General features: G+C 37.0%; 2 protein-coding genes across 3 annotated transcripts in view; one reads left to right on the plus strand and one right to left on the minus strand.

The window, feature by feature from the left end:
* The window catches only part of LOC138331601 (nucleoporin 88-like), a 61,511-nt gene extending 54,303 nt beyond the window's left edge, over window positions 1-7,208 (plus strand). For both annotated transcript variants that reach the window (XM_069279312.1, XM_069279310.1), the window contains exons 14-15: window positions 4,499-4,614; window positions 5,916-7,208. In XM_069279312.1, coding sequence (XP_069135413.1) covers window positions 4,499-4,614; window positions 5,916-5,979 — 180 coding nt within the window. In that variant the 3' untranslated portion in view covers window positions 5,980-7,208. The remainder of the gene's footprint in view (window positions 1-4,498; window positions 4,615-5,915) is intronic.
* An 858-nt stretch (window positions 7,209-8,066) lies between these two features.
* Window positions 8,067-15,601, minus strand: LOC138331603 (U8 snoRNA-decapping enzyme-like). Its single transcript, XM_069279314.1, has 4 exons — window positions 15,378-15,601; window positions 11,780-11,990; window positions 10,694-10,960; window positions 8,067-10,090 (listed from the first exon to the last, which is right to left on the minus strand). The coding sequence occupies exons 2-4, from the start codon at window positions 11,981-11,983 to the stop codon at window positions 9,875-9,877; spliced, it is 687 nt and encodes a 228-aa protein (XP_069135415.1). The 5' UTR covers window positions 11,984-11,990; window positions 15,378-15,601; the 3' UTR covers window positions 8,067-9,874.
* Between the last annotated feature and the right edge of the window lie 6,173 nt (window positions 15,602-21,774).

A 21,774-nucleotide genomic window follows, 5' to 3' on the forward strand; every position in this document is an offset into this window, starting at 1 on the left:
AAACGCAATCGTTCATATAATGAGCGGCAAGGCAATAACGCGCGCGGTACGTGCAATTCATTTACTTGATGCTGCGCTAACATCTAAACTCTTAGAACGTGTTTTCCCAGTTAAAAATCAAAGTCGCGAGCACGGAACAACAGAAGACCGAATGTCTCCTGAAGAAATTACAGACATTCAAAGGTTGCTAGAGAACATCACCTCTTCTGAATGTGATGAAAATATCTTAGGATCTGTTGCCGATTCACAGAGTCTTCAAAAGCTTGACATTCTGCTACAAGATGTCATGGCTTCACTATCATCTAAATCCCAAACTGCTAAAACTATGGGTGCAGTTCCTGTTCCATATTCATGTCATCAACGATTTTATCTTGGCAGAGCGTACAAAATCATGGGAGGGGCATCTGAATGCCAGTACAAATCTTCTGAACCTGTTTGCGGCCACTGGACATATACATTACGCCAAAAGTCTCCGGCTCTACGTTCAGATGATGCGTGCTCTCCCTGACGAACATCCGTTGCTATATCAGTTTTTCACCGATAAAGGACGTCATGCTGTACAGCGGAGCCAGCATCCACTAAATGGACTTTGGTCAGATCTAACGATCGAACAAGTCCTTATGTGTTCCCTAAAAAGCAGAGGTGGTCTCTCCCATGGACGTGGCATGACCGAAAGCGTAAGACATCAATGGGTCTTTACAATGCACCAGAGGGCAGGGATCCACGAGGCAATGACTACCCTCACCAAGCAACATCGAGAAACGTCCGACCAGCATATAGATATGAGCAAATCACGTCAACAACGTGACGCAATCGACCTTCGAAATATCCTCTCCTGGTTTGATGACCATAACCCATTTGATGATGAAATAGAAGAGCTTCGTTCCCTTTCGACTGGTTTGACGGCATCTGATGGTGATGGAATTGTCATGAAGCTGAAAAGGTTGGTGCCAGCATACAGGCCTCACTAGATGGAGTTACCTACAGTGATGCGAAGATAAAACGTTCTCAGCAAGTTCGCACATTGCAGGATCTCCAACCAAGTGTACGAATTAAAGACAAGTGTGTCTCGATAGACCCCAGCGTTTTATTTCTCAGGTGTTGTGCTATTAGTAAACGAATGGACGTAGATATCCAGAAATATATGTCCCATGAAATGTGCACAATTCCACCAGCCCTCTTCAAAGATGGATTCATGAGGAAAGCAGACAAAGCAGATCTTGCACAGGTTATACAGAAAGAAATGGGCAATTGCATTTCGCATGAACTTGATCCGCAACCCATTGTCGTAGTGGATGGCGGCTGGCTGCTACACCGGGTACGATGGAGAAAGGGCCTTACTTACGAGGAGATCGTAAACGAATATTCATCATATCTCTAGAGACAATTTGGTCTTACCACCGTTGTTTTCGATGGGTACGAAGAGTGTAACACCAAAGACCATGAGCACTCGAGACGGACCGCATCCAAAACATCAGCTACAGTCTCTCCAAGGCCTGACATGAAATCCCATGATAAGCAAGACGCCTTTCTTAACAATGCTAAAAATAAGACTGAGTTCATTAAAATGCTTGGACAGCATTTACAGCAGCGTAATCATTCTATACATATCAGTAAAGGTGATGCCGATACAATGATCGTAAACAAGGCAATCTCCTTTGCACGCAACTCACAAAGTGTGACTGTCGTTGCCGAGGACACAGACATCTTTGTTATGCTGCTTCATCATTGGGGTGATGGTATGGCTCAGGTATATCTGCGGAGAGAAGGACGGAAAGGAAAACAAGAAGCAGTGAAGTTGTATAACATACAGGAAGCTTGTGAGCACATCACACCAGCACAGAAAAAAAATACATACTGTTTATCCATGCTTGGTCAGGCTGTGACACTACATCTGCGTGCTATGGTCAAGGGAAAGTACAGTTTTTAAGACCCTTTCAAAATCTTTGGAGGTACAAAACCTAGCTCAGATCATTAGCTCACGAACAAGTACAGGGAGTGAAATTGGAGACGCAGGTGTGCGACTGTTCTGCTTTGTGTTTGATGGCGATGTCAACCAGGACTTGAGCTATCTTCGCTACATACGTCTACAAAGAATGATCGCAACTTGTTCCAAGCTGGAGCCACAAAAGTTACCACCAACATGCCGCGCTGCACATTTCCATGCGCTTCGTGTACACCTGCAGATTTCTGCATGGTCTGAGCTGGCAGACGTGCTAAATCCACTGGAGTTTGGCTGGCAAAAAGTCAAAACAGGTCTGCAACCCATCCAAACTGACCTTCCGCCAGCTCCACCGGAGATTCTGCAGTATGTTCGCTGCAAGTGCAAAAGTGCAACGAACAGATGCAGAACTAATCTGTGTTCTTGCAAGAAAAATGGACTACGGTGTGTCGAGGCATGTGGTGGATGTCGTGGCGAGGATTGCGAGAATCGAGAGCCTGTCGACATTGGCGATGATCGCGAGGACGATTCGTTCTGAAGTAGGAAGGTATTTAGAACATGCAACTTAACTGAATATTATAGACGTTTGCTAATTTGTGTTTGTCATAATTCCAAATAAGCGTAAATTGCTAAAAAAAATAGATAGTTTGCGGGATTTTATTCATAATTGTTATATTTAGCGACTCGCTCACAGTATTTCAGAATTTTGTATTTGATTTTTATTTTTGACTAACGATGATTGAATTTCTAAAACAGAATCACCTAAGAACCAGATTATTTTCTTTGAATATTGTTCTAGTATACCTTGCGCACATGTAAACAAAATTTCATCACATTTGAAGCACGGATGGCCACACGGTACTAACATATACTCCCCTACTCCCCTTTTTCTATGAAGAAATTGGTGTCAGAATTTAAAAAGCGCGGGAATTTTTTTCCCCACCACCTGGGAATGGGGATTTTTTTTCTGGGGCTCTTTAGGGTATACTGAATAAGAAAAAATCGGTCCCATCTCTTTCGGAATTTTGTCCCACTAAAACCCTACCGCTGGTAGGCTAACAGGGCTGAAGGTATCTTTATCAAATTTCATATGTAAGTTCCCCTAGGGCCCTAGTTGTGCATATTACATTTTGAGATCGATCGGTTAACAAGATGGCCGCCATCTTGGATTTTGATAGTTAAAGATTGTTACTGCTATTTCTCAGAAAGTACTGAAGGAATCTCTCTCAAATTTCATTTGTGGGTTTCCCTAGGGCCCTAGTAATGCATATCGCATTTTGGGACCAATCGGTCAACAAGACGGCCACCATGCAGCCATCTTGGAGTTTGATAGTTAAAGTTTGTTTACCGCTATTTCTCAAAAAGAAATGAAGGGATCTGTCTCAAATTTTATATGTAGGTTCCCCTATGACCTTAGTTGTTCATATTAATTATTGCATTTTGGGATCGATCGGACAACAAGATGGCTGCCAGGCAGCCATCTTGGATTTTGATAGTTAAAGTTTGTTACTGCTATTTCTCCAAAAGTACTGAAGGGATCTCTCCCAAATTTCATATGTAGGTTCCCCTAGGGCCCCAAGTTGTGCATATTGCATTTTTGGAAGGATCGGTCATCAAGATGGGCGCCAGGCAGCCATCTTGGATTTTGACAAATTGAAGTTTGTTACCGCTATTTCTCAGAAAGTACTGAAATTTCATGTGCAGGTTCCCTTAGGTCCTTACTTATACATAGTACGTTTTTGGATTGATTGGTCAACAAGATGGCCAACAGGCCATCATCTTGGATTTTGATAATTGAAGTTTGTAATTGCTATTTCTCATAAAGTACTGAAGCGATCTGTCTCAAATTTTATATGTAGGTTCCCCTAGGACCTTAGTTGTGCATATTGCATTTTTGGAGCGATCGGTCAACAAGATGGCTGACAGGTAGCCATCTTTTATTTTAATAATTGAAGTTTGTTATATATATCAGAAAGTACTGAATGGATCTTTCTCAAATTTCATATGTAGTAATATGAAGTAAAAAATTTGAAAAGCAGAGAAAAAATCCCTCTTTTCTTATGAAACGTAGATCATTCTTTGGTGGGCGCTAAGATCCCTTTGGGATCTCTTGTTGACATTTCAGATCTGATATTTATTTTCATAACATATACAATTACATTAGACAAAGCACTAAAACATACACTACAATACAGACACTATATACAATATAAAAATACTTGAGCATCACCTTTGACTGAATTGCTGTGAACATCAATAAGATTATCCTTGAATCAGTGACTAACTCATCTACAAATGTACACTTTTATTGGATAGAACTCTCCTTGTCTATCATATCCAATTTTGGTACGTGGACTGGACATTCATTTATAAAATCGCATATTTTTTTGAATGATTTTGAAGGCATGATCATTTACCATTTTTTTCCCAAAAGTGACTAGAACCAATTTATCCAAACATTGATTCCTATTCATCCAAAGACTTGTAAATCATATTCAATATTTATTTTTGTTAAATGAAGATTTAAAGGGTCTTTATATGTAATATTTCTTTCAGCTGAGAACAAAGCATGAATACCAGGCACGACAGATTAAAAAGAGTCAAGAGACGGCAGCCAGCAACGCTCTCAAAAACTCGCAAGTCTCCAAGATACGAACTGTTCTACAACAAGAGTAAGTATCGGGGGCATCATATTAGGGTTGTTAATACTTCATAGGTCCAATACTTAATCTGTTACCAGTCTCTAGAATATTGGAAAGTCCCTAAATTTTGCCTTGATTATTTTTGTCTCTACTACAGGTCCGATTTGTCAAGTTTCAAACTAGGGGGAGATAATCTAGTGAAGAACACTTATCAACAATTTAGTGCCTGGTGATCAGTCCAGAACGCTACCAATATAGAAATAATATGAGTGGGTAGAGTACCATATTTCACCGCAAATAAGAACCTTACCTATTTTGACACATTTCCAGACTTGGGGGGGTATGGGTGGGTGGGTGAGTGGGTGGGTGAGGGGGGATGTGTGAAAATAAGACGACCCTCGCCTATTTTACCACAATTTACCATAGATGACTTTACAAAAAAACATGTAAAAATCTGACACAACAATCACTGGAAGACTAATCGATGGTAAATTGGTCATTACCCACGTCATTTTGGGATCTTGAATCCTCTGTATTGGCCTCAACATTCATTTATGATCATTAAGATGTTGAACAGATCCATGAAGATACTGACAACATATTGGGGTGTCTTTCTAAACATCAATTTATTAGGTCGTTCCAATCAATGAAGAGATATCCTTGTATGTATTTCAACTTCTTGGTCCTAAGTGCTGAAAACCAACATTCTTGCCGTGTCCATTCCAAAAGTAGTTCTGCATATCTTGGAAAAAATCCAAACGCAAAATGGTGGACAGTGGCCATATTGAATTTGATTATTTAACTGTGTTGCTATGCAGACAGTATGTGAAAGTTTCCCTGTGTATTGAACAAAGGAAGAAGAAAAATATAGAAAGAAAAAACATTCTATATAGGGAATCAAGATCTGTCCGGTATCTTGTTTGTTCAACATGCAAAATGTAATATTCAAAAGTGTCATCATGTGTGTTGTTTAGGTAAATGATCATAGTACATCTATTATAAATCAAGTGTCTCTCTCTGCATGAAAATGGAGTTGTCTCCCTTAACAAAAACTGCCATCTTGATCCAGGCTTATTGACCTGTTGACAATTTGTTGTCAACTAAAGGCTGATGAAAAATATCTTATGTCTTAAGAATAAATACGGGGTTTTTAATGTCATGTGGACTGAATACAGTAAGTCCCACCTTCGGACGATTATGACATCACAAAATTGCATCAAAAGAGGATGTCACATTCACCGGATTGTGGAACTAATCAACAGTAGATTGTATGACCATCATCGTTTTGGTATACTGTTAATATACTTAAGATATTTTTTCTTCCATTATAGGGGCGAGGATCTGTCTGGCATGCTTCACATGATCAACCAACTCAAGTTGGATGTAGGGGTGTGACAGGAACTGGACAGAGTGACCGCAAATGATAAACAAGTTCATTAGGTTTCATCAGGAATGAGCTGTGAAAGTTGACCATTGTATATCTGTACAATAAAGAGATATGCCAGACGTCTAGCTGGACTGACCGATGGCTAATCGACTGTTAACTTTCCTGTGAGAAGACTGACCGATGGTTAGTCAGCTGTTAACATTTTTGTGAGAAGCCTGACTGACGGCTATTTGATTGTTAACATTCTTTGCAAAACCTGACCAATGGCTAGTCAGCTGTTCCATGTTTGTGACAGACTGACCAATGACAAGCCAGATGTAAAAAAATCTATGACAAATCTGATCACTCATGAACCAGCAAAGGACATCATAACAGGATGTGGTGACATGATTGTGATATTCTGTATTTGCATATTACAGATTTATCTGCCCTTTCAAGTAGCTATTTGATTGTGACAGCATATCTTGCAGAGAAAATTATGTGAATTTCATTTGCAAAATAATCACTTTAAATGAGGGAAGTAACTATGTACTATTTAACAACAGAATAGTAATCTATTGATGTACTGGACACTTCCCTTTATTGTCTCAAAGTAAAAGATATTCAGAATAGTTTGCTGTGATCTCTGAATTCATAATTTGGTGTCGTCTCATGTTACATGCTATATTAGTGTTCCAAATTATTCACAACAGTCAGCAAGATGAGGAGACAAATGGTAAGGTTTCATAAAGTGGCAGATATTGAGGGAAACTTTAGGTGTACAATACTAGATAGGGAAGAAATGGATTGTAGTAAAGAAAATAGCAATAAGTAGGGAAACTCTGGAGCCATGCATGACAGGAGGGAGGTAAAAGGAAGGGCTAGACTTTAATATTGAGAGAAAAAAATAAAGAGTTAAGCATATAAGTAAGGAGGGAAATTGAATGGCCAAGAATAGAAGCAGGGAGACAAGTTAAAGAATTGGTTTGGAAGCAGGGAGAAAAATGAAAGTGCTATTAATGAATGTGGAGTGAGAAATTAAGGGTTAGTTATGATAAGGGAAAAATGACAGGTAGATTAAGGAGGTACCCTAGCTAGTAATGTGTTATGGTATTGGGTGAGGGGAACACAACATTATAAAAAGTGATTGCAAAGAACGAGTGAGCTGTTTATTTATAAAAAGGAACATGTTGATGTGATTTTTTTTCATATATTTTGAAATGCTGAAGTTTTTTAAATAAAAGAAAATTTAATGTGATGTCTGAAGAATTTAGTGTTCATTTTAGACTAACATGGGACCTACTATGTGAATGTTTTAGAGATTTAGATATTGGTTAGTACACATGTACCTGATTTGATACGATAAACACCCCATTGAAGGCTGCAAATTCACTTATTTTGCAAATTCACTTACTTCAAATGTACTGTATGTAATTCTTTATTAGATTCAAAATATGAATGCTACATTTTCTTTATCTTATTTCTTTTGTGAATTGGTTTGTGGTATACAATGAGGATTATTTTGGTGAAAGGTAACTCTATAAGAGCTCTCTTGATTTTCTAAGATTTTGAATTGATTGCCTTGGAGTATTAATGGATCAAATATGGTACATATACATATGTCAGTACGTATTATATTTTTTTTTATTTTATTTTTGCAGGGATGAGATTTTCATAGAACAAGACTATGAATGAATGAATCATAAATAACATAAAAGCCAGATCATGGAAATTTAAAACTACAAAAATTCAAATTTTGTCGTTTTTGTGTCGGCTACCATAATAAAATGACTGGATACAAACCCACTCCCAACACAAGTTGGCCTGCATTCAATATCAAATGTGTAAACTACTGTGATCATGTTTGTTTAAGCCAAGTCAAATTTTAGCGCAAATACAAACATTTGTAAGCTATGATTAAGTAAAGTACTATAATAAGGTAACTGAAGTAGATACAAGTATATATACAGAATTGAGACAATGGTTTTAAATGACTGGATAGTAAGCAAAATTAAACAATTATTTATAATTCATACATTAAATAATTGAACAACTAAGTTCTTTTTCAACCGAGTAATATTTTATTAACAAAAAAGATCAAAATTGCAATTAAATATACACACTGTATACCGTATTAATGGCTCATTTGTAGTTTGGCCCTAAATGACCTTAATTAGTTGTCGATGGACCGTAAAACTCAAACAAACAAAACAAACAAACAAGTATACCGTATACATTGTATATTAAAGATGCTCCACCGCTGACAAATGGTATTTTTTCCCTATCAAAATCAGGATCAGACGATTTAGTATTTTTCTTCAGTTACAAAATTTAGTAACTGTACACCATTACCACCATTGAAAAGTTTGAGCTTCTCATTTTACTTCAAGATAAAAATATTAAGAAATGATTAATTACATCCTGCAAAAAATCCATGGCACTGTTTTGAATAGAATGAAGTTCTGACTGGGCATGCACCAAAAGCAAAATGAATTATTTTATATTATTTTTTGTGTTAATTAGACATTTATATACATGATTAAACACCAATTGTTGTTCAAATGATGAGTATCATTTATGGTCTGTAGGAGGTCAAGCATCTTTAATAAAGTCATGATTGACAAAAATGGAAACTTGTTTTCTGATAAAATGTCTTAATGACTGAATAAGAATGATGAAAATTTTTGATAATGTTTGATTAAAATTGATGTGAAAATACTGATGTAACTGATAAAAAAGGAAACAAAAACTGCTGACTAGGTGGTCTACAAATAATTTGAATTACCTCCCCTTGACATTTTAAAGTGTAATGATTAAATGAAACTAAATGAATTTGGTTTATAATACCAGGTATATAACTTTTAAACAATTGAACCATGCGATTTTTTCGGAATTTATCAATTTTTGATTACTTAAAATAGCTATAAATAATAAATATTGTAAGACTCCTTCATATATGGCTATTCGAGGGTCACAAAATGTTGTAAAACTCAAGTCTATGGATAGTTTGCACTACTGTATTGCCTGCGATTTCTTTGCTATTCACATGACCATATCCATTTTGCTAAAGATATTTACATCATTGTGAGTTTTATTTGCTATATATTTACAGAACAAGTTTACAGCAAGTTTTCGTGATTCTAATCGATCGATAAGCATTACCATACTTCATTAGAGATTGATCGTATACACAGATGGTTACGTGGGTGCATGGGCCTAACTTTTGGGTCCGGCTTATATAACGGTGCATCTTATACGTGTACAAAACCTGGAGAAAAAAACGTAAAAATGGCCTCTGCAGCTTATACACAGGTGCTGCTTATTGTCCAGAAAACACGGCAATATCTTTAGAGCATGTATCGCACCTATACTCAATTTGTGAATTTCTCTTTGAAGAAATTACAGGGCTATGGATAGGAATAATTATAAGTTATTTGCAAGCAGACTGCCATTTATCGATCAATTTATGGATAGACATTATCAGTAGTACCTTAAAATGTAAGTGGTTTGAATTTCTGTCAGATGTGGTTTGATGAAGGATATTTGCAATAGATAGAATCGTGCCTTCATTTCTATATTAAAATCAGAAAATGTGTATCACATAATGTCATCCATTTCAGATTTTGTCTACTTCTAAACAATTTTTCTTGCGTAGATTTAGAATTACAATAATTTCAAAAGCCTTTCATATATTAGTGAGTAAATACCAATTGATGGAGATAAATTTCGAGACCTTACCTTGACCTCGAAAACAAATCGAGCACAAAAGACATTTAATTTACAGAAACCTGTGCAGTTTTCGTAAGTTTTAAAATTGAAAAAAATAAGTCGGATAGCTTATTACAGAAAATATTTTGGTAGTAAACTATTTCTTTAAACATGATCATAGTTTTCCTGACATTGTGAACTATTTCTCTGATATGGTCAACTTTTTCCTTGACAGCCCTGATGCTCTGCAGCATGTTTCTCCTGAGCAGTCAGTGCAGCCTGAATCTCCTCAGCGGAATGTGTTTTAAAATGTTGTAGACCTAGCAGGAGTTCATCACGGGCATTTCCAACAAAGGTGTTGGATAGAAAAGCTGGCAGACCCCGATAGTTGTCTCCCATAGTATACAGGGGCGGGCGCAGGATCCCCAGGGTCTGTAACAAGAACATATATATAGCATCTTAATTAAGTCTTGATTTAATAGACAGTGCTCCAGATAATTTTTGGAGGGATGGGCAATTGTACTTCCACTTCTTATACAACTCTGACTTCTGTTTGAACTCAAAAGTTCTGTCCAAAAAAGTTATAGTGTAAAGTAATCGATGACACACTAGCAATGTTTCAATGTCCAAAAAGATTTAGGAAATTATTGTAATACAGTGTATCAGGTATGTTAAACCAAAATACAAATCTTTTTGAAAACCAAAATCTTTTATGCTAGCTATAATTATTAGGTTGATCTAGTCAGAAATTATACGTTACTCATTATCAGGTTCCATTGGTCCAGGTTCAATATTTAGTCAATGTCAAAAAATATTTTGCAGTAAAATTGTGATTTTATTCCAGTGGAAATTTTAGCTGTTATTAAAGTTTTTGAATACTGTATATCCGCATGCAAACATCGCAATAATTGCAAATAATAATGTAAGTATAAATACAAATATAAAAAATGGTCGCACCACAAAGAGTTTGAAACTGAATCAACGAAAATCTTCACACACCGATAAGTCTGTCTACATTGATTGAAGGAACTCTACCTCTACTCCATAGTCTGGGGCCTTTAGGTTTCGTTGCTCAATGGCACAAAATTCTTCTAGCGTGACTTCCAGTCCGAAAAAATGTAGAACTAGATTTTTTTTTGCATTAAAATAGGAAACAATGTGATTTTCTTTAGTAATGGAATGTTTTTGAAGGTCAAGTCCAATCTCTTCCACCATCTCTCGATTTGCTGCAACAACTGGGTCCTCGCCAGGATCAACCAGCCCACCAGGGAAACCTATCACACCGTCAAACCGCATCTGCATCTGAAATTACATACAGTGCTTATTTTAAAGTTGGTAATATCCATCTTTGTTAGCAATATGACAGAACACTTCGACCTTAGAAGTAAATGAACGACCTTCCTCAAAGGTGGGAGCTTGTCTCACTGGTAGTCCGAGATACTCTTGCCCTGACACCAGATTTAGACATCATGACAGATAGATGTCTGGTGTAGGGCCAGAGCGCAGTGCTATATCAAAAGGTGGAACTCGCCGACACTTGTTTGGTATCGAGCCAGGTCATCTCCGATTGAGACTGCTTACAAAATATTACCACTGAGAAGCGTCACTGAACTTGGTCTTTTCAACAAATTAATAATTTATCTACCAATAGCAATCCATTTTGTCATGCATGCTCATTCTATTATGTCAATACAGTAATTTCATTTACGCAACTTTAAATCTTCCTCCTCGCCGTTGCCATTTTCTTATAGTATGCAAATCGCCTCTAATCTTGACGGATTGCTATTATTGGGTAGATAAATTATTCATTTGTTGAAAAGACCAAGGTAAGAGGTGCTTTTCGGAGGTCAGTCTGAATTGGAGATGACCTGGCCCGATACCAAACGGTGTTGGCGAGTTCCACCTTTTGATATAGCACTATGCTCTGGCCCTACACCAGACATCTATCTGTCATAATATCTTAATCTGATGTCAGGGCCAGAGTATCAAAGGTAGGAGTTTGTCTCACTGGTAGAATGATTCTAGTCAAAGATTGTAAATCAGGGATGACCTTCCTCAAAGGTAGGAGTTTGTCTCACTGGTAGAACGATTCTAGTCAGATTGTAAATCAGCTATACCCACTAGGATAGCAGCCCTTGCAGGGTAGAGATCCCATAGCACTCTAAGGTCCCGAGCCAGAATCATGGTATGGCTGGCATGCTTGTGTGCGGCGTGGCTCTCTGACGCAGCCTCATCATACGTTATCAGCTTGAAGTCGTCCACCTGATCTACCAGGCGACCATACTTCTCGTCTGAAGCAAGATGGCCCCAGTTACCCTCAGACATCCCTTGTCTGCAAAAAAAAAAAAATAATAAATATATAAATAAATGAATAATTAGGTGTAAAAACATATTGTTTAACTAACTTGCTCTGAAGGAACAAGGTGAATTTATACCATATTTTGCAGGAGAGATGGTACAATTGAAATTTCTGGAGGCACTTTTGTATGATATTTGTATGCTATCTTATGTAAGTTAACCCAAATCAGGCGGTACCACAGCCAGGTTAAGCTGACCAAAAAAAAAAAAAAAAAAACAGGTATTGCCTGATAATGAAAGCCCTACTGTGGCATCCGTTGTCTGGTGTTTATCGCTCAACAATTTATAAAATCAATTTTTTCGTATTGACTGTTCTGAATTAAATCGACTTTGACTGACAGTTGATATCCCTATGATTGTCTTTTCAGTACAATATATTGATGTGGCAATCATATACTGGTAGGTCACACTATGCTATGGTTAAGAACACAAGACCATGCTGCAGATTTGCCCATGTGCTTTTTGAGCGATTGAAGTGATCGTGTCAATTTGTATCACCTGTTTTAACGGCATTGTCAGGACCTACGAAAAGTTTTAGCCGATTTAATTTGTCCATGGTCCGTCATCTATAGGCAATTATTGTTATCACTACTTCTCAAAACATCCTGGAGGATCGTCATAAAACTTAACAACTACCATGGAATATAGTTCCTTTTATGCCCTATTTATGCCTAATGCATTTTCAGTCTGATCTAAAAACAAGATGGCTGACAGACACCCATCTTTAATTTTGACAACTGAATTTACTGAAGGACAGGTTTTTCTCGAGCCTTATATATAAGAATGCTGATTGCATTTAACAGACTGTTCTGAAAACATCATATGCATGGTCAAAAGGCAGCAATCTTTGATTTTGACATTTGATTTTGTTATCACTGTGTCTCAGAAAGTATTGAAGGGATCTGAGCATCTCTATAAAATTTGATATTTATACATGTAGCATTTTGGGACTGATAAAAAACCCAAGATGGCTGAAAGACCTTTGATTTTGTACGATTTAGAATGGCAAAGATGAGTTTTACAATGCATTTTGTTGAATTGCAAGCGCCAAAGGCGCAAGATTTTGGTATATAGGGGGTCTGGGGGTCACCCGGGAAAAAAATTATGATTTAGAATGGCTGAGATGAGTTTTACAATGTATTTTGATAATAATAAAGTGTTCTAAACACGGTAATTTTTCGATTTAAAGTTACCTGCATTTCTAAATGATAATTGTGAGTGTTGTAATACCATTATGCAACCCAGCTCGATCTGTACATACCGGCTTCACACCATGGGCACATTGTTGTGTAACTCAAAATAATAATGAATTGATTGTCTTGCTAAGACATACTGGTAAATTAATCTTTTAAGAAGCATTTTTTTAAATAGTTCAATCCCTTGATGGACATTTTTAGTCTAGTTCGTGTGTATTGAATTTTCATTATTAAAAGTTTGTGCATTATGTGCTGAAACATTTTAGGAAAAATTTTCTAAATTGAGGTACAAAAATTGCAGAAGGACGCTTTTTTCTTTCAAATGTGCATTTTAAGAACATTTCACTTGGCGAAATTGCTAACGCGCACCAATGGATATGCTAGGACAGCCAATGTATTTTACACACCAATGCATGTCAAAAATATGACATCCAATGCTCAATAGAAAATTAGTCAAATATTGTCAGAATTATCCCTATGAGATGGCCATTGATTCCTATTAAGAAATTTTCCATGACTGACCCCTAGGGGCCTTAGGGACGTGGCCAAAAGGGTCAAATAGGCTAAAACTTCAAAAATCTTCCTCTGAAATTCTGGAACTGGTAGAATCAAATACTCTTCATTGATGGAAAGGTCTTAAGGTCCTTTGCAAAAATTGTGAATTATATGGCCTTGGGGTCCGCACGTCATTTAAAATATCTGTCCAACAAATGCAGTTTACACACCAGTAAACAACAAAAAATAAAAATAATTCCTTAAATGTGTTGGCTACAGTAACTGTACCCGTTTTATTATTTTAATTGTAACAAGTTCCTGTATGTGGGCAACCTCCATAGACCAGGGGTTCCAATCACTTATGATCTCTACACTCTTGGACTATCACATAGTAATATTGGAAGCAGCTCAGCAGGAAACATGCCTGCAAAGAATTCTTTGAAGACTACAAAAAGAGTGACGCCCAACTTCAAAGCCACTACAGTCAACCACAGTGCACCGTTATACGGCTCTTTTAATGTACATCAAACAACTAATTACTTATTCTGTTCTTTTGCCATCGATTTTTTTACTTGAGGAAGTCCTGGGGTGTAGAGATATCGCAAGTGATCGGAACCCCTGGAGAATCGAGGATGGCATTGCCAGCTGATTGTGGGGTAATAAATCATTGTAAATATGCATGCTTAAAATTTTTGTTTGTTTGTTTGATTAATTAACGTCCCATCAACAGCCATGGTCATGTAAGGACGGCCTCCCATGTATGCGGTGCGTTGTGTGTATGTTGTGCTGGGTGCATGTCTTGGGAGACTGCGGTATATTCATGTTGTGTCTTCTTGTATAGTGGAACCGTTGCCCTTTTTATAGTGCTATATCACTGAAACATGCCGCCGAAGACACCAAGCAACATACCCCACCCGGTCACATTATACTGACAACGGGTGAACCATTTGTCCCAATCCCTGTATGCTGAGCGCTAAACAGGAGCAGAAACTACCACTTTTATAGACTTTGGTGTGTCTCGGCCAGGGGACAGAAGCCTTCCTCAAAGGGGCGAATGCTCAACTCAAGGCCAAAAGTGAGGCGATGAAAAGGGAGACATTAGGAAACATAAAGTCATTTAGGAAGAATAGAAAAGATAAGATCCTAAATTTAGTCGCCTTTTACGATCATGCAATTGGGGCAGCAGGTACAATTCTAATGCCCTACCTGCATGCTTAACAGGAGGAGGAAAGATTAGAAAATCAGAATTAAAAGTTATTGCTCTTTTTTATTTAACTGACATAGATCATTCAAATGGTAGACGCCAAGAACCCTCTGATCTCTTGATTTCTCTGAAATTCTTAATTATCTTTTTTATTTTATACAAAAAAAAACATGTTTTCGATGGTGGTTGGTCATGGGCTCAACTACTCCAACAATGTTAGAGGAATAGCACGACGAGACACTATTGATCATTACGTCGTGTCTAACACCAAAAGTTTCTCAATATCGAGATCTAATATTATTGGATTAGGGCTCAACCAGAAACATACAACATATATGTTTCTGGCTCAACATAATCGCTGGACGAACAGATTTGAAGGATACATGTACTTTGACTACGACTGGAATTCGAATTCAGTTGCGTGAACGTTACATGCTAGAGGTCAATATATATAGGCAACACTCACCGTGCGATTTTACTCCTGTAACCACGTGTAACCGGAAAATCAAAATGAAAACATTAGCATCTGTGTCTGACAAGCGTTTGTATCGTTAAGCTGTCTGTGGGCTGAAACGTACACCGGATATAGGTATTTTCTGAAACGACACACACGTGGGCTGTTTTCATTATGTCGGGTATGAATGCTGACTCGTTTCATCTCAACGAAACTGCAGTGTTCAATATAGGACTGTGAGGGCTTTGTCAACGCTCGCCTGAAAAACAATATAAAATCACCATATCCGTCTTTAATTCATAAACGAGCAACTATGTCCAACCCGGAAAACCGCCGTGCACTGAGCCAATCATCCTCGATACTCCAGGGGTTCCGACCACATATGATCTCTACACCCCTGGACTATCTCATAGTAAAACTGGAGGCAAACGGACAGAACAGGTAATTTAGTCCTTTGATGTACATCAAAAGAGCTGTGAAACGGTACACTGTGGTTGGCTGTGTGGCTTTGAACTTGGGCGTCTCTCTGTCTGTAGTCTTCAAAGGAAATCTTTGCTGGTCTGTGATTGGTCAGAAATTTTCTTCTGAACTGCCTTCAGTTTTACTATGAGATAGTCCAGGGGTGCATATAACGTCAGTTATGGTAACCCCTGGAGTATCGAGGATGTGAGCCAATCTGCAATCTCTGTCAAAGTTCATTACTTATATATTGTTTTTAAGCAAACCATGACAAAGCGGCCCCAATACGATGTGCACGTACATGTATCAAATTATGCAGGTCCATGAATTAAAGAGTTTTACGTGCCGTAACGTAATCGTTTCTGGGCACGCGTACAGGTCCATCAAGATAAGTGAATATTTAATATATATAGGGGTTGAATGTATTTTTCTAATATACGACGAGAAACGAGATTAATGGAACAGCTAGATGACAAAGTCGTTCCACAACGTCGCATTTTCAAGCTTCCGCCTTCCGATCGACATTTTTTTTTTGTAAATAACAAACGATAAACAAAATACATAGATAAAATAAAGATTTGGTTGACTTATAACAGTAAATCTTAATTGATTCTAAATCAACAAATAACACATTAAAGATTATACATTAACATATTGAGGGGTACTATTTTTTTTTTTTTTTTTTTTTTACATGAAACTGGCGTGATGTTTGAAATCTGCTGATCGATGCACAGGAATCGTTGTTTTCATAGTGTTTTCATAGGCAAATAATTGTTTTCGTCAGTTGGTTGATTCATATAGTGACGAAACACTCAGAATGTATACATGTAAATATAATTATATGTTAGCTGTGATGCTTATTCGGTAAAAAATACAAATGGGGCAAAGCAGCTGCTGTCTTCGTTACAAACATATATTTCAAGGTGGCAGCGGGTGGACTCACTGGACTGCCGAGGAACACTGAAATCTGAATTTCCCTTGATTTGGTAAAGAGGTGTAGACGTCTATTTCCGATATCGGAAAATCTTAGTAATTCCTGATAACAGAAATTGAATTTCCAATATCAGAAATTCAATTCCCGATATAAGAAATTCTCTCGTATTCTGCTGCAATAGCGTACTGCTCCATGCGTTATTTGCATGGTAGAATAACTTGAATTTCCGATATCGGAAATAATACAATTTCTGATATTAGAGGAAGGATGTGAGTTTTATTATATATATTCTCTCATATATACCTACGGATGCAACACTGGCCACGGGGATTTGAGAATTAGTTACAGATTATATAATCATGGACTCACCAGAGTGCCCTAAGACCATTTTTAGACGTTTTAGAGCTCTAGAAAAAAAAAGATAAAAATCATACTCTACATGGTACTATATACGACTCGTATATAGTACCATGTAGAGTATGATTTTCATCGTTTTTTCGTCTAGAGCTCTAAACCGTCTAAAAATGGTCTTAGGACACTCTGGTGAGTCCATGATTATATAATCTGTAACTAATTCTCAGATCCCTGTGACACTGGCTGGTTCAATATAATACACACATGTCGCCTGAGGCTGTATTACATGACTACCCATGCATGCAATACAGCCTTGTGTGGTCACGCATCAACAAAATCACTATTATAAATCACTAAAATTTACTCGGTAACATTTCAACACATTTTTTATAACCTATGTTTTACTAAACGACGGGATTTGCGCCTTTTTTCGAATTTATTTCAAAATGGCTGTTTATTATATTTTTAAAATTGCAATAAAACATCGAGGTACGACAGAAAACGACTCATTCATACAGGTGGAAGCCAAGCGTTTTACAACATTTTGTGATTCTGAGGATAGAATATCACTATCATTCATATACCCGATGCGGAAATGAACTGATTGACCGTTTTCTTATCTTTCTGAACCTGTTTCGGTGTCCAAATAACCGCAGAATAAAATGAAGACCGTCAATGCGTTTTGATTTAGGCAATTCTGAACGAATTTCGTAATATATGCTCCATAATAACGTTAACACTACGCGATGTCAGAAATTGCAACTTTCGTCACCGAATCAGCGTATTCATTCGAACACAGAATTCTATATTTATTACATACCATACCATGTACTTTTTCGCCCATCTCGATAAAGAGTCGCATTTATTCCATCCTCGATACTCCAGGCTTTACTATCACTGACGTGAATATCCACCTCTGGACTATCTCATTGTAAAACTAAAGGCAGTTCTGGAGACCTAGGTAATTTGATTCTTTGATGTACATCAAAGGCATGCAGTAACGGTACCAGGCATGCAAATCTGCGTCATCATTAAATTGTAGTATATTACAACCTAATGATGACGTAGATTGGTACAACCTTATGATGACGTAGATTGGTACAACCTTATGATGACGTAGATTGGTACAATCTTATGGTGACGTAAATTGGTACAACCTTATGATGACGTAGATTGGTACAACCTTATGATGACGTAGATTGGTACAACCTTATGATGACGTAGATTGGTACAAACTTTGATGACGTAGATTGGTACAAACTTATGATGACGTAGATTGGCACACCTGGGTACACTGTGGTTGATGGTATTGCTTTAAAGTTGGACTTCGCTCTCTCTGTAATCTTCAAAGGAAGTCTCTCTATGCGAGACTGTATTTGGTCAGGGTTTTTTTCCTGAACTGCCTCCATTATGCATATAACTTTGAAATAACTTACCTTTCCTAGTGGTAGAGTTCAGCTAGCTGCGGAAAAGTAGCACTGGACGTCGGACGAACGATTTAGAACTAACAGATGGTCGTCGTCAGAACGGAGTGAAGACAGAGTATGCTGATTTGTTCTTGAGTTCAGTCTGGACAAGATGTACATACTCTCGACTTATATCCGGAATGACAATGACAGACCTTATCTTAGTCTGACCTTTGCTATTTGTATTTTGTCAACGAACTGTCAACATATTTACGAGTATTTCGAGTAATTCATCCGTACCACGCATGTCAGAGCCCGTCTCAAAAACTATCCGTCAATTAAAAAAAGTGTATACTGCTAGTGATTTAAAGGCCCATTGCCTTTCCGAACGACTTTTATTTTTTTTTAAATGGGAATGTAAAACAAGATTGATATAAAATTTTGAAGAGTCACAATTTTTTAATTTACCGTTAATATTACACTTATCATCATTTTCCAAACAATTTAATTTGAATAAGTAAAATGTTAGTTTTTATAACGCGGGTCGCCCTATGTTTCCAGCCGTCGTCCTAATTACCGCACGTTAGTTGACTTCGATTCAAACATATTTTTTATTGTCAAAAATACAATAATGGATTAGGCACAAGTTATCACAACTTAATAATGCCTTCTCCATAATACATGTATATACAATACTTTGACAGCATACAATCATATAATTATGTATATATACAGAAAATATTGAAGAAGAAATAGAAAAAAAAATCAAAATGAGTTTGTTGTTACAGACTTGACCTAAAATCTAGCACTATCTTTAATAAAGGTTTGTACCCATTGAAATATCATTTGGTTTTCCATGTTGGACAAGTGTGGAGCACCATAAAGCAAAATATTAATTGAAATATTACCATATTGTGAAACATTACGGAATAAAACATCCCTTTGCCTAGTATAAAGACTACATTAAAAAAATAATGAGTTGCATTTTCACATTGATTACCACATGCGCATGATGGGTCGTTAATTATATTTACTCTGTACAAATCATAGTTCAGACTGCTACACGAATGTCGCAATCTTGTATGTAAAATATTAAACTTCCTTTTCCCAGTAAAATAATAAACGGGTAAAGAATTTACATCAGATTGTATCAAAGTTTTGAAGGTACGAACGGATGGCTGCTCTCTGACATTGCTAGGCAAATCATTCCATAATCTAATAGAAGATGGCAAGAAAGATTCAAGTGAACATGACAAACGAACTTTCGGAATAACATAGTTTTCTCTATTTCTCATGTTGTAGGCGGATCGCTCTCCAACTTTAGGAGGAAGGATATTGGTCAGATAAGATGGGGTTAGGTTATTATGGAGTTTATACATTAGAATAAGTTTTTTTTTATTTTTTCTTCTTTTTACTAGAGGTACAAGATTGGTTTCGAAATAGAGTGAGTCTTTACTTGAGAAGGATGGCATACCCGTTATGATTATTGCCGTTTCAAGCTGCACTTGTTCGAGTTTGTTAACATCTCCCAGGGAGCAGCCATCCCATACTTCGCACGCATATTCCAACACAGGCAACACAAATGTTTTATATATCCTTAATAAAGTTTTCCTATTGAGTAAAAATTTTAACTTACGTAATGCCGAAAGTTTTTTCATACACGATTTTTGAATTTCTGAAATGTGTAACGACCACTTAGCATCTGCACTAAATGTCACACCTAAGTGCCTATGACTGTCAACGCATCTTAAAATTTCATCACCAAAAGAAAGTTGCAAGGGATGCAGGTTTTCAGAGTTGGATACTAGTAAAACGTCCGTTTTTTGATGATTAAATTTAGTGAGCCAATCTAGAGACCATCTGTTTAATCTATCTAAATCTCTATCAAGATTTAATTCAATATCATGAACAGAGGATGATGAATACATCAAAGAAATGTCGTCAGCAAATAGACGTGATACACTATCTAAATTGTCAACTATATCATTAATATATATTAAAAACAAAAGAGGACCTAACACACTTCCTTGTGGGACAACAGCATCGGTGCAACCTGTGCTGGAATATTAGTTTTTAACAATTATCTGCTGTTGTCTACCTGATATATAACTTTTCATCCAATTAAGCAAATTACCTTTTATGCCATACGCATTCAATTTAAATAACAGACCCTTATGCCATAGTTGACTACCACTGTGCCAGACGGCAAAACAGCGAAAACATTTTGTTTTGGTGTCGTAACCTCATATCTTAGGGCATCGATATACATGCATATTCATGTAATTATTGTATTTAAGAAACTTTTATTTTTTGTTTCGGAAAGGTAGTGGGCCTTTATGTCTGGTAATTAGTCATAAGATAAATTAAACAAAACATATTTTCATAAGATTTGTATCCAATGCGTAAATTGTATGCAAATAAAAAACGATAAAACATGTAATGTAAATGCACGAAAAATTAATGCGCAATATCCAATCGCATCATCTTGGAGAAAATTCCAGAAAATTGTCGGAAATTTTTCAAATGAAAATGTTGCGATTGGTCTATTTCCGAAGATTGCCGGAATTATCTCAAAGATGTTGCGATTGGTGCATACATTTCAAAAGATTGCCGGAAATTTCTACAAGATTTTGCGATTGGTGCATACATTTCAGAAGATTCTCGGAAATTTCTACAAGATGTTGCGATTGGTCCATATATTTCCAAAGATTCTCGGAAATTTCTCCAAGATGTCGGGATTGGTGCATACATTTCAAAAAATTGCCGGAAATTTCTACAAGATGTTGCAATTGGTGCATACATTTCCAAAGATTGTCGGAAATTTCCCCAAGATGTTGCGATTGGTGCATACATTTCAGAAGATTGCCGGAAATTTCTACAAGATGTTGCGATTGGTGCATACATTTCAAAAGATTGTCGGAAATTTCTACAAGATGTTGCGATTGGTGCATACATTTCAAAAGATTGCCGGAAATTTCTCCAAGATGTTGCGATTGGTGCATACATTTCAAAAGATTGCCGGAAATTTCTCCAAGATGTTGCGATTGGTGCATACATTTCAAAAGATTGCCGGAAATTTCTCCAAGATGTTGCGATTGGTGCATACATTTCAAAAGATTGCCGGAAATTTCTCCAAGATGTTGCGATTGGTGCATACATTTCAGAAGATTGCCGGAAATTTCTCCAAGATGTTGCGATTGGTGCATACATTTCAGAAGATTGCCGGAAATTTCTACAAGATGTTGCAATTGGTACA

Source organism: Argopecten irradians, chromosome 9, assembly GCF_041381155.1.
Source record: "Argopecten irradians isolate NY chromosome 9, Ai_NY, whole genome shotgun sequence".
Classification (NCBI taxonomy): Eukaryota; Metazoa; Mollusca; class Bivalvia; order Pectinida; family Pectinidae; genus Argopecten; species Argopecten irradians.

What these genes read in the sequence shown, in the direction of transcription:
- LOC138331603 (XM_069279314.1), bottom strand. Translation starts at nt 11,983, where the DNA reads ATGTCTGAGGGTAACTGGGGCCATCTTGCTTCAGACGAGAAGTATGGT. An exon ending in CTGCAAGGGCTGCTATCCTA is followed by an intron (nt 10,961 to 11,779) that starts GTGGGTATAGCT and finishes ATGTAATTTCAG; the next exon opens with ATGCAGATGCGGTTTGACGG. An exon ending in CCCCAGACTATGGAGTAGAG is followed by an intron (nt 10,091 to 10,693) that starts GTAGAGTTCCTT and finishes TTCTTGTTACAG; the next exon opens with ACCCTGGGGATCCTGCGCCC.